The sequence below is a fragment of the Mixophyes fleayi genome, chromosome 11 (assembly GCF_038048845.1).
Source record: "Mixophyes fleayi isolate aMixFle1 chromosome 11, aMixFle1.hap1, whole genome shotgun sequence".
In the NCBI taxonomy this organism is placed as follows: Eukaryota; Metazoa; Chordata; class Amphibia; order Anura; family Limnodynastidae; genus Mixophyes; species Mixophyes fleayi.
This window is the reverse complement of record NC_134412.1, coordinates 45,224,452-45,241,880: the sequence shown is the minus strand read 5'-3', so window position 1 is coordinate 45,241,880 and position 17,429 is coordinate 45,224,452. Positions and strand designations below refer to the sequence as shown.

Below are 17,429 nucleotides of genomic sequence, written 5' to 3'. Positions count from 1 at the left end.
GCTCTAGCAACTAGTATGCTGATTACGAGTGGTCTTGCCCCCTCTTTGTAGAGACTACAAAGGACAAAGCCGGGGAAATGTGAGAGGGCGGGGCAAGTGGTGCGAGATCCCGACTGCATCCCGCTTTGTTGGGCAGCGTGGGTAACGTCATCCAGCAGTGAATCAATCACGCGCCGACTAGGGGTAACCCCACCCCCTATATATACAGCCACTCCGGGCAAGGAATTTAACAAAAGAACAGAAAAGAGGCAGTGAACAAAGCAGAAGAAATGAACAACGGGGAAGCGAACAAAGGACAGAAGGAGAGAAGAAAGAAGAGAGAAAGGCCTGACCACGTGGGAGACCAGTGACAGCAGGATTCACAGCAACCTGAAAGGATCATATTTTTACATATTTATTTTGCTTTTGGACTTTACCTGTCAAATAAAGAAATATAAATGGTCTGTTACCATAGAGAACTATACAAGGTCTATGTATAATATTTGGTCAGCATGAAAAATAAGCAGTGCTCACATATGACCGTTTTGTAAAAACCCTTAAAGTTCTCAGAAAGCACTTGTTAAATATGCCTCATTTCTTTCCCCATAACCTTTATTTTATTGCTTTAAAAGTAGTGTGATCTGAAACCGTTATGTAAATTTGCCTCCCTTCATTGTTAGGACAGGACCCACTCTGGAATTCACTATGCGTGTCATAAAAGGACTACAGCAAAGCCAAAGCACAATCGATCACTGGCCATTACCAAGTAGTATATCTAATTTGGTGTTAGCACTAAAAACACTTAGGACATGCAATGTAACTTTAAAAATACTCATGCACAATAAATGTTGGGATATTCAAATTGCTGACATGTAAAGTAGCTAATGCACTTCAATGTGTCCTGTTTTTAAGACTCTTTTCTGGGATTACTTGATGCCTCAAATGCACCTTACATGTTAATAAGCCTGACAGAGAAAATATTTTTTCTATCTGAATTCAGTAGAAATATTGCAATTTACCTGATTCTCCACTGCTTTCAGTAGCTACACGGGAGCATTAGCAGCAGCCTCCTCCCCTGTGTATCATGTGACTTCTATAGTCACATGACCTGGTGATGTCGGAAGGTCCTTTCGATGAAGGGGATCTAGCTATTGCTATGGGATAAGTAAGTGGAGGACTCGTGAACTTCAAAAGAAGGTTGGACTGGTTTTAATGGGTTTTGTTTTTATTTTGTGGCGAGCTATTTAACGTTTACAGACTGTGGCATTAAGTGCAAGTCACTACTCAAAGTTCAATGGCAGGGAAAGGGGTGAAACGTAGTGTGAACTTACTACTCCAGTGTGAGTGGAGCTCCTGTACTTATGTATCTTCAAGGATGGAAGAATTCTGCTCTCATGCGTCTGATCATCTTGGGGTCCAACAACTCAGAACTGGAGAGGAACACATGGATTGTGAGGGTGAGATTGTCATGAACTGAAAATTCCTTTCTGTGCATTTTTCAGTTTGCACTTGGCCCATCTCTGTCACGCTAGTTTGGTTTGAAGTATTTGCTCACCCACCGGCCATTTCCTAGGGCATCTGAGTTGTTCTGTACCTTTGATCGGCACCACATTACATATACATAATTTTAAATCCCGCTATATTGATTTTGCTGCCATGTAGAAACACATTAGGTTGGCATAGCTGTCATCAATTAAATACAATACAAAAATACTCTGCTTATGTAACAGGTAGCGTCCTCAATGAATATAATGTGCAACCTCCCTCATTTAAAACTTAGCACGAATGCTGTTTATTGCCATAATTTAATTCTATAATACTACACACTCTAACCAATAAGCATTAATAAATGTATTTAACATTTTCATTCTGTAATTGGCACTGAAATATGTCTTTCATCTTTGTGACAAATATAGTTCACATTTGTTCATACTGTCTGAGTAGCATTTATATCTGCTTTCCTCCTTTCCCGTTTTTTTTTATAAATGTACCTAAGGGGGACATACACTGCATAAAATACACACTTCACCCCTTTCACAATAGAGAATCCCAGTTACAGATTCGTTTCATGACCCAAGCTGTCAAGCTGTGGCAGACAGACAACTTTCCTTTCCCTTGTTAGAAAAAAAACTATATACAAACACAAAACTAAGTATATCCTATATAATACAATTGAAATGGTAAGCTTTTGATTACCTTAACAATGCTAATATTCTCAGACAGACTTCCTCTTGGAAACCTGCAGGTCACTCTTTGACACATAGTGGGGAGACTTTTGAAACTGATGCACAGGAAAAAAACTGTTGTTGCCCATAGGAACCATCAGATTCTTTAATTTTTCTAGTGAAGGTTAGAAAATGAAAATATATCTTGTTGAATAGAGGTAATGCAAACTTCTTCCTGTGAACAGGTTTGAGAATGTCCATTTTATTCTTCACTCAGGAATAGCATTTTAATTACCATAATGAAGCATTTCACAAGGTCCTGTGGGTAATCTGTCAGTATTTACACTATTGTTGCCAAACTTATTATTGCCTAGGTCAGTCGACTTTCTCTACTGACTACTGTCTCATGTCTGTGACCACTTTGTTGACAAACACTTGTTCTGCCATTTTGTTTTCTGAACAAATAGTGTTTCCACTATGTATATGTGCCATTTTATTATGCTCTTGTTACAGTAAACCCCCCAGGCCTTGTCATCTGGCATCTATACATGCATGTTGTGTATACATAGGCCAGTGATTGCAAGATACCTTTTGTTGTAAAGTCTACATTATGTACTACATTTATTTTCTTTCCACCGCACATTGATTTGTGTATTTGCAGCTTTAAGTACAATACAATGAACTCTCATATTATTTTATTTATAAGGCGGCACAGATTCTGTGGTGCCGGATACAGAAGTAAGTGACAAATAGATGTGGTAATACATATAAGTAGCACAGATGAATGTGAGTAATACTATGGGGACTCAGACAGAGTGCAGCAAAAGACGTGACGGGACGTGCAAGGGAGTTAAGACAGTAGACAGGACAATAGGTTAAAGAGCTTACATTCTTGAGGGAGGGGTGGTTTTAGACAGCATGGGAGGAGGTAATGAGAGGTGAATTAAGGCGGAGGTCAGAGGCAGAGTGGAGTGGCCGGTTAGGTATGTACCTCGAGACAAGGTCAGAGATGTAAGGGGGAGAAGCGTTGGTAAGGACTTTGTAAGTGAGGGTAAGGAGCTTTAACTGAATTCTGAAGCGGATAGGGAGGCAAAGAAGGGATTTATGCAGAGGTTCGTTGGGAGAGAAAGATGAGCCTGGCCACAACATTCTGTATAGTCATAAATGTAAGAGCCAGGAAGGCTCTTAAGAAGGAGGTTGCAATAGTCGAGACAAGAAATGATGAGTGAATGGACCAGGATTTTGGTTGCTTCCTGAGAGAGAAAGGGATGGATTTTTGTGATGTTATGGAGGAGGAAGTGGCTGGATATGAGGGGTAAAGCTGGGGGCTGAGTCAAGGGTGACTCCAAGGAAGCGGGCTCGGGTGACAGGAGAAAGAGTGATGTTGTCAACCAAGAGGGAGATATTGGGAGGGATAGCAACATTGGCTTAAGGAAAGATAATGATCTCGGATGTGGAGATATTGAGTTTTAGGAACATCCAGGTAGTGACAGCAGAGAGACAGCTAGATACCTGGGTTAGGAAGGCGGGAGAGAGGTCAGGGGACGAAAGATAAATTTGCATGTCATCCACATTGAGGTTGTATTGGAGGTCAAATGATTGAATGAGTTCACTGAGAGAGGTGGTGTAGAGAGAGAAGAGCAGAGGGCCAAGAAGAGCCTTGTGGAACTCCAAAAGAAAGGAGATAAAAAAAGAATTGATTAAACAGCGCTGTCTATAACCGTAAAAATGTTTAGCAGTGATAATACCTGTACAGAGAATATTTTTGTAAAACCTCTCAATTTAGATAATTTTAAATATAAATAATAAATGACAGGTCACATAGTGACAACCAATGTCCAATTAGGCAAAACAATGGAAAGAATGGAAAAGCATGGTTCTCTATATCATACCAATTTTAATGCACAAAATTAATTCAAACTAAACAGACAATGATGTTAAAAATATGCAATAAACTAAATAAAAAAACAATTAAAGTCTGCAGGTTGGTAATGCTTGACCCACCAGGCTACATGCTTTGTGTGATACACCTTACAAGTATTAAGTGATATTGTTTCAGTGACAAATTCTCACAATGACATCTGTAACGATACTATGCCAATGACCTAGTCTCATAACTGTCAAGTCTCCTTCAACATTTGATTTTATTCAACCAGAGTGTATATTGAAGCATTTTGCTCATTTTTATTGTTGATACACATGTATTTGTAATAAATTTTTATATCGATTTGAGTTTTGCGCTATCTTATCTCATTATATTAGCTTTCATTGCCTTTAACGGGTCCAGATCCCGTTCAGATAGCTGCATCTTGATCGATTGATATAGGGTAACTAGCGCCCCGTATATGTGTGTTTGTTTTGATATAGCACAGGTAAGGACCTATTAGGATATGATAGAAAAAGTAGCATATCATATGCGTAAAGGGCAATAGTGTCCGTACTGCAACCCATTTTCAACCCAGTAATATCTATTTGCATCCTAACAGCACATGCCAGTGGCTCTATGGCCAGGGCAAATAGAGTTGGAGACAGAGGGCAACCCTGTCCTGTACCTCTGCCCATGACAAACTGACGAGACATGAAGCCATTTACACAGACCCTAGCTGTAGGGCAAGAATACAGTAATTGTACCCACTGAACAAAAACCGTCCCAAACCCAAATTTCAATAGCACCGCCCACAGGTACCTCCACTCCACAGAGTCAAAGGCCCTAGCAGCATATAACAACACCACTACCGCCTCCTCCCGACCATTCTCGCTGTACCACTAACCAAGCCAGCCTGCCAGAAGCCATATGAGAAGAGATACACCTCCTCTAACCGCAAAACCTCCTTTTCTAACCTATCGCCTCTCAGCCTAGACTCTTTTTTGAAACAGTTAATACTTCTAATTAGGGAACCTCTTAAAAAAGCCTTGAATGAATCCCAGACGAGAGGTGGAGCCGCTGTATCCACATAAGTGGCAAAGTACCCCTCCCATTGAGATTCTAATGTATTCCCATCCTTCAATAATGTCAACCAGAAAGGGTTACGTCTCCAAAATACTTGACCTCGAGAAGCATTAAGCTTTGCAGTCAATACCAACGGGGAATGATCTGAAATTCCTCTTGGTAAATATGCAACATCCGAGACAGTCGGCAGCAACTCCTTTGATATAAGTCCTAAATCATTTGTGAGAAGGCATAATATGAAGTAGAATAACAAGAGAAACAAATCTCTGCCGGATGTCTCAGGCGCCACACATCCACCAAGCCCATCTCTTCCACCAAATGAGCAAACGAGATGAAGTCACTGCATTTCTTTAAAACTTCACCACTATAAGGGGGTGGTACATAAACTGACAGTAAGTTTATGAGTTTAGAGTCAAAAATCCCCCTAACAAAAACATATCTACCTAATGGGTCAAGTTCTACAAAAAACAAAATTTACTTTTTTACGTATAAGGAGAGATACCACTCTAGAATGACACGTGTGAGTAGCATGATAGGCCCATCCAACCCACGGTTTCTTAAGGACCAGCAATTTAACTCCCACTAAATGAGTCTCGGTGAGGCATATAACATCCGCCTCATACTTTTTTAATTGGAATATGACCAAAGATTGTTTAATTTTGTCATTTAGCCCACGAACATTCCAGGTCAGGAATTTAACAAATTCCCTATTCATCTTCCCATTTGCCATAACACCAGCTAGTACACAAGACATTTCCACATAGAGAACCAACCCAGGCAGACACCCAGCCACCAGTCAGCCGCATTAGCATATACCAAATCGGCTAACCTCGTCATCTGAAAATATTTGCATAGAGAAAAAAAATAAATTGGACACTGCATTAAACTCTAACGAACCCCACACTCCCTACCCTATCCAAACAACCCCCCCTCCCCGTATATCCACCCCCAACTCAGACATACCTGGAGTTTGACCCTCCTATTTAATCCAATGTGGACCTGTACCGACATCAAAGGTTTGAAAGGTTATTTACTTTTTAACCATCTGTGCCGGTTCTAAATTACAAGCATTACCAACCTCAAAACTTTAATTGCTTTTAATTTCTTTTCTTTAGACACTACTGTACTGTTGATAAGTTTCTTTTGTTATTGCTTCATCTCTACGTTCATTATATAATAGCTAAGTGATTTAGACTTATCGGAGAGCATTTTAATAAATACTTGTTAATATCTAGAAATCCAAGAAGGAGCCAATGCTCATTGATAGATTTTGTATTCACTTAAAATACGCACAAAACTATCTATTCACCTTCTATAGCAGTCATGGTATACTTCCTTTTTTTTTTATAGTCCGCTTTTTTTTATGTGCCTGCTGATATGTTAATTACAGATAGATGTCTTTAAATGTACTGTTTTTACTTATTACTGAGGTTAAGGGTAAAGTGTAGCTCTTTGGAAGTTATCAGGTTACCTACACTGTTCTATATTCTTTCTGCATGAATAAGGACTCATTTACAGTTGGATGCACATCTTCCTTTTTTTGTGTATGTGTTCATGTAAGATATCCAGCATGAGAAACACCACAATAATTGTCTGAGAGCCTAAGTGTATGGTACCCACCTCTTGCATAGTCATGTTAAGCTTGGATGAAACACCATGATTATCTGAGATAAAGTGGGCAAGGAACGCCCACACCTAACCACATGTTGCAGGGGACTACTAACTTGTACAGACGGAAGTGCACATCTACATCATAACCTATCTCTCAGGAAGTTGAGTCAACTCTAAACAACCAGGGTCGTCTCTTAGCAGGACTTGAAAATAGAGATAAGGGGAATTATTAAATTCAAGGCAGAATCTGCAAAAACGCTCTTATTAAACTGTATAAAAACTGGTCATATATACAAAGCAGAATTCACATATGCCTGTAAAGGACCAACAAAAAAAAGGTTTAGCTTACACTGCTAGTACTCCTCATAACAGTTTGACTTACACAAAAAAGATATTTTATGAGGTGGTAGAAAAGGTTTCCTTCTTTCCCATACAGAATTCAACATTTGAAGTATGCAAATATTCTTGAATGTTAGATACCTTTTGGAAAGGAGCGCTGTGGACTGATGGAACCAAAATGTAACTTTTTGGCCACAACTACAGATATATGTTTGGAGGAAAACAGGTTAAGCAATTAAAGAAAAGAAAACCTTGCCAATCATAAACCATGGTTCGGGGTCGTGTGGTGCAGGAAATATTGGAAGTAAGAATGGGTTCAACTAAATGCAAGCAAGTCCACAGTTTATGTGACTAAATTAAAGCTGGACATTTCAGCAAGACAGCAATCCATAACAATCCTCAAAATCAGCCATAAATTATTGATATGATCAAACGTTTAATGATGTTCACAGTCTGTGAGCAGAGTAATGAGTGTGCAGGAAGATCGAAGAATATTTCTCTGCTAGAAAAGTATGGCGGAAAAAATCTAGACACTGTGTGGAATGCAAGAAATGTTTGAAAGCTCTGATTTCTGTCAAGTGAGGTTTTACTGAGTACTGATGGACAATTTTGTACACATTAACTATTTTATTGGTTTTTCAATCTATCAAATACAAATTATTTTGTGGATAACATTTTGTCCTGTCTAAAGGTGTACTCAGCAAATGTTGTGTTTACTACTTTTATGAAACACGCTACTTCCCCAGGGGTGCATATTTACATAGGATTTTTCAGAAAGGACAGTCTACTGATTCTTCTCTTCAGACCTTCTTTCTGTACCTGGTTAAGAATTTTCAACCATTTTTGTTAATTTTTCCCCCCCCCAGAAGTAATATTGGGTATATCTGCAATTCCAGCAGAAGCATGTCTCCCACCGTATGCCCCATTGTCTTAGAAATGTTTTTTGGCCCCACAGATACCTTGAGGCATGCATTGAAATTATGGGAAACCCAGGGTCATATAGAGCCAGTCTTTCCTCTTCTCAGCTGAATGCATAGGTATCTGGTAATAATCGACTTCTCAAGTCAAGCAAACTACTTAAACTCTTTTATGCCAAGCAGAGAGCCGATAGCAGCTACGATTCTGGGGAATTCTTACTGGTGCAGTAATGTGTGCTAGTCCACAAATTTTCATTAATATTTATTCTTTTTATTTTCTATTGGAGAATCCTATGGATTTGGGTATTGCAACAAAACAATATGTGTTATATCCTAGTAATGTTAAATTGCAATATTTTACACAAACTGCTTTGGATCAGTACAACACCAATGTAGGTGATGCCAGTTATAAAGGAATTGCTCCTTCGTTTCCCACAACGTGTGTGTGTGTGTATGTATATGTGTGTGTATATATATATATATATATATATATATATATATATATATATATACATACACAATATTTATTATTAGTTTCTTGGACAAATTGTAAGTCCTCATGGAGGCTGGTTATATTGATTGTCATAAAAGGGTGTTTTCTGCCTTTAGATAACATTAACCTAACAGTATTGGATTGAACCTTTTCCCTAACTGCATTTTTTTTATCACAACACCTGTTATATTAGAGCTTAGTGTTAGTTTTTTTTACTGTTCCAACCATGCACATTTTCAGAAGTACCCACAAATTTAAGCAGATCATCTCCGCTTTTACAAGTGTAGTGCCATAGACCATGGAGTGGGGGTGCAATTTGAAATATGATGGCTAAACTCGCTTTAAAGCAAGACGAGCGGATCTTTTTTTTTTTTTTGTGGTTCGTAAATGACCCTTGCTAGCTTAGTTGAATCTAGACTGAATTGAGTATTTCTAGTGTCGATAGAATCAATAAGTTATCTTTTTATTTTTATTAGTTAACTTAATAGAGAATAATAAGCATATTAACATCTGTCCTGTGGACTACTATTATTAGGCAATAAATTACAGGCTACCATGTGCTTCAAAACACATTACAGGGTGATTCAAAAGTCACAGTACATCCTTTTATTTCAAAAACTCTACAGGAAATTGGGAAACCTGAATACCCCAGTAAGGTATGGGGGACGTGGTCTATCTTTTACGGTATGTACCAAACATGGGCGCCATCTTGAAAGCGGCCAATCGGCCCAATTCCTGTAGAGTTTTTGAAATAAGAGGGTGTACTGTGACTTTTGAATCACCCTGTATATTGATGTTGGTAGACATCTGTATAGTTACATTTGTATTGAACATTTCATTCTAACCCTCTATTTTCAGATGCTACTTCACAATAATAAAGCCTCTCTGAATGACATTTGCCTAAGATATTGACAAGATTTTTTTTTGTTTTTTTTAGAGGATCCTTTCAGACAATCTTATGATTTTAAACAAAATACAGGTTTTTTAATTGATGGTTTTAGATTGAAATTCTGAAACTAAAAGAATGGCATAATGGCATAAATGTAGCATGGACTGTGTGATTCTAGCTTAATAGCTCTTCATTTTAGCATTTTTGAAAATGTACAGATTTTGATATCAATATTTCTTTATGACTCCATTATATAAACTATATAGGAAAGCTTTAAAAATTTGATTATTTTGGAATGAAGTGTAAGAATTGAAGTCTGAGATGCTGCACAGTTATGTGAACTGTCACTGAGCAGAGAGCAGCACAAGGCAGTTCTGTGATCTATTTATGCTCTTTATTCATACAATGTTGAAAAAAAAATAGAATGGCCATGGTAAATGAATAAGGAATATCGATAAACAGCCCACACCAAGAGGGCTTTCCCTGATTCCTTATGTGGTCAGCCCAGGGTATAAATGCATACATGATAGTATAAATGACACACACCATCCCCAGCTGGCCCTTTTATTCAGGAACTGGATGTCACTATATTGTCAATGACTGGTATTTCAACTAACTTTTGGGTTACAGAGTCCAAAGATATTAAGTTGGACTTTCTCGAGTAGTTTGAAATCCCCCCCTCAAATCTGGGGACCCAGTAATTAACTTGGGACCTCAAATTCTGAACCTGCTGTAATTGGCAATATGCAGTGCCAGACCACTTCCAGTGTCTTCACCTTTCTTTGTTCAATACACTCTTGTTTTTTTGTTTGTTTGTATGCTTAGAAATTCATCATGGGAGTTCATCTGATGTAATTCGAGCAACTCTTGATTGAACCTTTGTTCCTCCCTTGGTTTAACATGCCCAAATCTAAATATTATAGCAAAAGGCAAAACCTGGAGAAAACAATTAACAATAACCCTCACCCCAATTATAGGGCCTTGAGAGATTCTTGAAGAATTTTCTTTTTTTTATTTAGACTCTCTTCTTTCCTCTGATAAAAAGTAGATGAAAAATAGTTGTTTTAATTTTATTACCTGTGTAATGAACCCTAGGTTGGTGGCATATCTATCCCCTTTTTGGGGTAACTTCTCTAAAACCCCATTCACACTGCCTAAAAAAAAAAACGGGGTTTTTGCCGGGGCGAGCTCCGACGACTCGGGCCGAGGCTCAGTGTAAAAGGGGGTCAATGCAAAATCTTGGGTCATCCCGGGACTTTTGCAGGGTTATTCCTGCGTCAGTTCCGGGTCGCCTGCAGTGTGAACGGTGCGACCCGGGTTTTTTAACCTGTGTTGCACATAAATATAATTGGAAAATTGGGGTCGCTGGAGGATGACGTAATTTCAATGCTGCAGAGAAGACAGATAGGAGATAGCATGGCACACTGGCTAGAGGACGAGGTGCCCGAGCTGTTTTCCATTAGAGGAGAGGAAGAGATAAAAAAAAACATCACAGGCACTATTAAGGATGCAACAGTTTACTATAACATATCAAAATTACTAACAGAGTGTGGGATAAAGCGCAGCCAGCAACAGATGGAAAATAAATAAGTCACTTCGAAAACAATACTCCAAAGTCCATGACCACAACCGAAGAAAGAGTGGTGCTGTCTGTATGGAATGGCCATTTTATGACCAATGTAACATGTTCGGCAGCTCTGCCCTGGCAAATCCCATTGAGCTGTCATCATCAAGCTGCTGGGATGCTCTCAGTCCAACACCTGAAAGCAGTCAGTCAAGCGTGCCCTCACTGATGATTAGCGAAGATTCGCTGGAAGAACATGCTGATTATGAGTGTTCAAATGAGAACAAAGACGGCATGAATATGTCGGCAGAGGAATTGGCAGACTTGTAACCTTTGCCAACGGCATAAGCTAGGTAAAGCTGAAACACAACTGTTGCAAGAGACACAACCTTCGCCATCAACACAGACCCCAATCTTACGTTCAAACAGTAAGTTTATTATAACATTTTTAAATTAAATAAATATATGAAAGTTTAACATTACTAAAGTAAAAACTAATAAAACTTCAAAACTAAATGTAAAAACATATTAAAACATGTACACGTATATATTGCAGCGTAAATCTAGTGTGCAGGAAGGAGGAGCCCTCAATCATATATTGGCTTACAACACTGCTATTTAATTTTGCAGCAATATTCATTCATCCTCAGTGGTCTTAATGTATTTCCTTTCTTTTTCCCATTTGGAGTTTACAATGTTCCTAAAAGGAAGAAGAAGCTAAATAAGATGGAATAAGCATGACCACAGTAATGGTAGACCAGCTCAAGTAAATGGATATGACTATGGAGACCCAAGAAGACGCACGTCTCCAACGCTTCATGGACAATAAGTGTGAGCTGCAGGACTCTTTCATAACGCTAATAATGGGTATGCCTGAGCGGATTCTCAGGAAAAAAATGCAAATTTATGATGGCTTATCTGGATTGCCTTATGCCAAGAATTCAAGGACCTGCACAACCTCAACCACAACCTCTATGTCATGTTGAAGGGCCTTATCCCTATAACAGAGGACAACAAAAGTTTCCCCCAAATTCAGGCACGCCACTAAACACCCCACATTATCCTCCACAAATGGCTCCACATAACCATTAATACCTGGCTACTCCCCATAACTCAGAGTACCCACATTACTGTCAGTTGTAGGTGATGAAAGTATGTATAGTACAGTTATAATGTTTGCCTGTGTTTGAGGCAACAATATTTAAAATGTGTAAAAAAAGTGTATATATGTAAATTTTTTTTTTTTTTTTACTACTATAATATTATGACCTTTTGATAAAAACACGCACTTTTTGATTTATATTGGTACATATGATGTAATATGAACCTTTAAAGAAGAACTTAACAATTTGAATAAAAATATTTTGTTCAGGTAACCCTTTGTCCACTCTACTCGCTTATTGATGACAGATTGGCACTGATGGTGGTACGAATGAGTTCTGCAGAGGTATTTGTATGTTCTCCCCCATAAGTACTAGAATCCACAGACAGCACATATAGTTCAGAGTCCTGTACGTTCCACTCTGGTAGAAACTGCTCTTTCTGTATTTCACAAATATTGTGTAAAATACAGCAAGCAGCACCTACATGGGGAACAAGTTTGGTATCAATGTCATTGCATTTCAATAAACACCGCCAATGTCCTTTCAATCGTCCAAAGGCATTATCAACCACCATCCGAGCAGAGCTGAGAGTATGGGTGAAGCGAATTTGCTCCACAGAAAGTTGATGTTGCTGCGTGAAGCCCTTCATCAACCATTGCTGCAAAGGTTAAGCCGCATCCCTGATGATGTGTACTGGGATCTCCACCCCTTTCACGGTCTTTGATTTCTGCATCACCATTTTTCAGCCAATCAAAGCTCCTCTTGTGATGACTGACACTTATTGCCAAGGCAGACCGGTGTTCAGTACCAAAGGGTTCAACCTGGGAATTTCCCGGGTCCAAAGGTGCAGTGTGAACGGGGTCTCTGAGCTGGGGATGCTTGGAGACTCTTTCAAAAACCCAGCTTGAAAAACCTGGGAAATTGCAGGGGCAACAATGTGAAAGTGGTTTAAGAAGAGCCACAGGTCTTTTCATTGCCCACGCCTCTAGTGAAATCAGTCACGTCAGCACTAAGGATCTCGGGCCTGCCAATCTGTTTAGGTTGACCCCTTGCTGTGGTCATCACTATGATTGAGAGGACTCCGATGGGGGTTTACCCAAAATCATAGTAGCCAGTCTTAGATTGCTAATGCAGTTGCTGCTGAGTAATGGTCATGGGGTTTGTGACAGGATGGACTGCCTATATCGCTGGAGACCGGAGTGGCTTACTCTGCGACCGTTCCCTTTATCCCAAATCCGCCCCTCCTGTTGCAATAGGAGGAGCCTGCTGCCACCACTAGGCTCTTACACCGGCACCTAGAACCGCTTCCTTCTGGGTAACTCTCGCTGCTAGTGTACCCTCTTGCTGGTACACATGGGCTTGAATACCTGACCTCTTGTCTTCAAAGCAGGGTTGCTGTGGATGCCCCCCCCAGCCTATCACACTGGCCAACGCTGCAGGTGGCGGGCAAAACGTTGTTACTGGAATGCTGGGTGCACCTCAGAACAAGCAGAGAACGGATTAGATTTGGGTTTAATCTGTAGGTCACAGGACTTTACAGCAGGATAACTAGTTGTCAGAGCAGGTTCTTGAAGCAAAATGATGTTTTATTGGCTCAAGTAGTCCTAACAGGGACAGTTCATAGTCACTAGCTGAAGGTACTAGTGACATCCAGAAAGGTACACATGGTATAAACATTACATGCTCAAACAACCCACTTTTTATACAGTTTTGACATAACTCCTGCCAGAGGGTAACGCCGTCCCCTGATCCTTCCCGGCCCTAACATGTCTGAGTTATTTTAGTATCCAAATACAATATGTTTTCCCAAACATGGATTACATGCAGTGCAAACTTAACAATATTTGCACTACTCTGTTATATGCTAAAACTTGCTGCTTGCGTTATCTGAGATGCAGCCACACCAGGCAGTAAATATATAGAATATTCTGCGCTAGACCTAAATAGTGAAATAATGAAATGCCCTAATATGGTGATATTTATCTTTATCAACTGATAATAAATGGTTCAGTACAATGGAATACAAAAACATAGCGTATAGTACAGCAATAATACAAATATATGTCATGGATATAACAATAGCATAAAAAATGAAAACCTAATGGTTAAACTAGTGCCATGTTGCACTGGTGCTGATGGATTAGTGTAATCCAATGAGGGATTCAATCGATGGTATTGCAGAAGAGTCTTGGAGGTGAGAAATGTCCAGCAAACTAAATAATGCTCAAAATAGAGGGGAGGAGAAAGATACTTGCACTTGGAAGCAATCTCGGGTAATGCAGCGGGCTGAAACAGTGTCCAGAAGAGAGAGGGGTACTTGCGCTTGGAGGCGATCCTGAATATAGCGGTGATACTGAAGATGTCCAATAAAGTCCGTGTGAGGTCCAGATGGTGAGTAGGTAAACCTTGCGGTAGATGGTAAGTTGCCGGATGCACGGAATCAGGAAAGTGTGATGATGTATGTGGCGAGCGGAGTATCGAGCGGGGTATCGGCGTGCGTGCCAGATGTGGAACGCACGCTTATCCGGTGTCCACGACCGGATGTGCACAAAACCGGAAGTTGCGGGTGATAGGCCAACGCGTTTCGTCACCTAGGTGACTTTTTTTCAAGGCAGTGGTAGACGTGTAGATGGAGGCGGGTCTTTTATACGATGTGCATAGATGATCAAACAGTCTGAGTCACGTGTTTTGTGATTCCCCGTCTGCTTTGTGTCCTGGATATTTAACAGAGTGTGGCCTGTCGCGCTAATAGATGTTGGTTAAAACATTAAAAAACATTAAAAATATACAAAAACTGGTTGCAAGCGTTATTGGTTTGTATCAAAGCCCAGGGATAACATGGAAGTATTGCAGCTTAAATATATTGACAACTCAGTATTGTTATGGCTGTATTAATGGTGAAGTGACGCATATTGGATATAGAGAGAAGGGTAACTGGTCAAACCATTTTGGGTGCAAGTTGGTGCATATAACTTACACATATAACTACATACAGATATACAGATATAGATATATATATATATATATATATAGTAAGATATAAATGGTAAAGGGCGGCGCCTTCAGGTGTATACAATGTATATAATCATATAAGCACAGATGTACACAGAGTAGACCAGAGGAGTTAAAACAGGACGGTGTCTGAATAAATGCACCGCAGGTGACTCAAAAACACTGTAATACAGGATAAAGATACTCTATAGTTGATCGTGCAGAATAATAGAAGTGGTGTGCGTACCAGATATATAAAATCAAACCGCTTATCTGTATAGTAGCTCCTTAGAAATCCCGGAGTATGATCTGCAACCAATTCTCCTTAAAGATGGATAAAATGTATGTTCTAAAACAACCGCGACACCAAACTTATCCGCTCATTATAAAAGGAAATATATAAAAAGCCATATGGTGTAGTATTTTATCTAAACATTTTATTCAAGTATAGCATTTAGAGTGCAAACTCACAATATATATGCTTTAAATAGGCTTATCTGTAAGTGACTGGTCTGCAGTCTCATCCCCTTAGGTAGTAGAAGTCTCTCAGCAGGCTCCACACAGAAGCTCGGTGCAGGATATTCTAATGGTATGTGTCTCAGGGTGTAGCAGTACAGCCAGTGTTCTTCCAGATGTGGTATAGGGGCTCAACGCGTTTCGTTCATTCAAAGAACTTCATCAGGAGTAATAGGATGGCTTGTGTGAGAGTTTGGATCCGTTATATGCGATGCGCGGCGCCATTTTGGGCCCGCGTCATCGATGACGTCCGTGCATGCACGAAACGGCATTCTGACCCGCGATGCAGAGGCTGTGCATTATGCATTCATTTGTGGATGATGCAGTAAGATTCTTTGTGGGGACATCTATCCTGTACCCTTTAGGGGTTTCACAAGGTGAAAACTAGTTATGCGACAGGAGTTTACAGAGTGTGGGCAGTGTCCCTATAGAGGGATACATCGGTGGCCATATTGGATAAGGGCATACTGTGTGGAGCCCACGTGATAATATCAGAGTGACATTTAGATAATGTGGTATTCTTTTATTGATACCTATTTATTTAGGAGTGTATTAACTAGTGATTTTATTTGTTTTACTTTTATTTAGGAGTGTATTAACTAGTGTTTTTATTTGTTTTACATGATTTCTGTATATGCTTTATTGATATATGTTTTTACTATATGGTTTTAATATTTATCATATGTACTGTATATTATATACATTTATATATATGTCCTCTTGGTAATATGATCCTTATGTTTGTATATAGATATATAGGGACTTGCAATTATGACATTATCTAAATGTCACTCTGATATTATCACGTGGGCTCCACACAGTATGCCCTTATCCAATATGGCCACCGATGTATCCCTCTATAGGGACACTGCCCACACTCTGTAAACTCCTGTCGCATAACTAGTTTCCACCTTGTGAAACCCCTAAAGGGTACAGGATAGATGTCCCCACAAACAATCTTACTGCATCATCCACAAATGAATGCATAATGCACAGCCGCTGCATCGCGGGTCAGAATGCCGTTTCGCGCATGCGCGATGATGTCATCGATGACGCGGACCCAAAATGGCGCCACGCATCGCATATAACGGATCCAAACTCTCACACAAGCCATCCTATTACTCCTGATGAAGTTCTTTGAATGAACGAAACGCGTTGAGCCCCTATACCACATCTGGAAGAACACTGGCTGTACTGCTACACCCTGAGACACATACCATTAGAATATCCTGCACTGAGCTTCTGTGTGGAGCCTGCTGAGAGACTTCTACTACCTAAGGGGATGAGACTGCAGACCAGTCACTTACAGATAAGCCTATTTAAAGCATATATATTGTGAGTTTGCACTCTAAATGCTATACTTGAATAAAATGTTTAGATAAAATACTACACCATATGGCTTTTATATATATCCTTTTATGATGAGCGGATAAGTTTGGTGTCGCGGTTGTTTTAGAACATACATTTTATCCATCGTTAAGGAGAATTGGTTGCAGATCATACTCCGGGATTTCTAAGGAGCTACTATACAGATAAGCGGTTTGATTTTATATATCTGGTACGCACACCACTTCTATTATTCTGCACGATCAACTATAGAGTATCTTTATCCTGTATTACAGTGTTTTTGAGTCACCTGCGGTGCATTTATTCAGACACCGTCCTGTTTTAACTCCTCTGGACTACTCTGTGTACATCTGTGCTTATATGATTATATACATTGTATACACCTGAAGGCGCCGCCCTTTACCATTTATATCTTACTATATATATATATATATATATATATATCTATATCTGTATATCTGTATGTAGTTATATGTGTAAGTTATATGCACCAACTTGCACCCAAAATGGTTTGACCAGTTACCCTTCTCTCTATATCCAATATGCGTCACTTCACCATTAATAC

The 17,429-nt window shown here is 39.5% G+C and overlaps 1 protein-coding gene across 1 annotated transcript in view; it reads left to right on the top strand.

Annotated features, from left to right (window-relative positions):
* Nucleotides 1-1,064: 1,064 nt before the first annotated feature.
* Nucleotides 1,065-17,429, top strand: part of HINFP (histone H4 transcription factor) — an 82,672-nt gene continuing 66,307 nt past the window's right edge. The window contains 1 exon segment of the mRNA XM_075190546.1: nucleotides 1,065-1,436. Coding sequence (XP_075046647.1) covers nucleotides 1,274-1,436 — 163 coding nt within the window. The 5' untranslated portion in view covers nucleotides 1,065-1,273.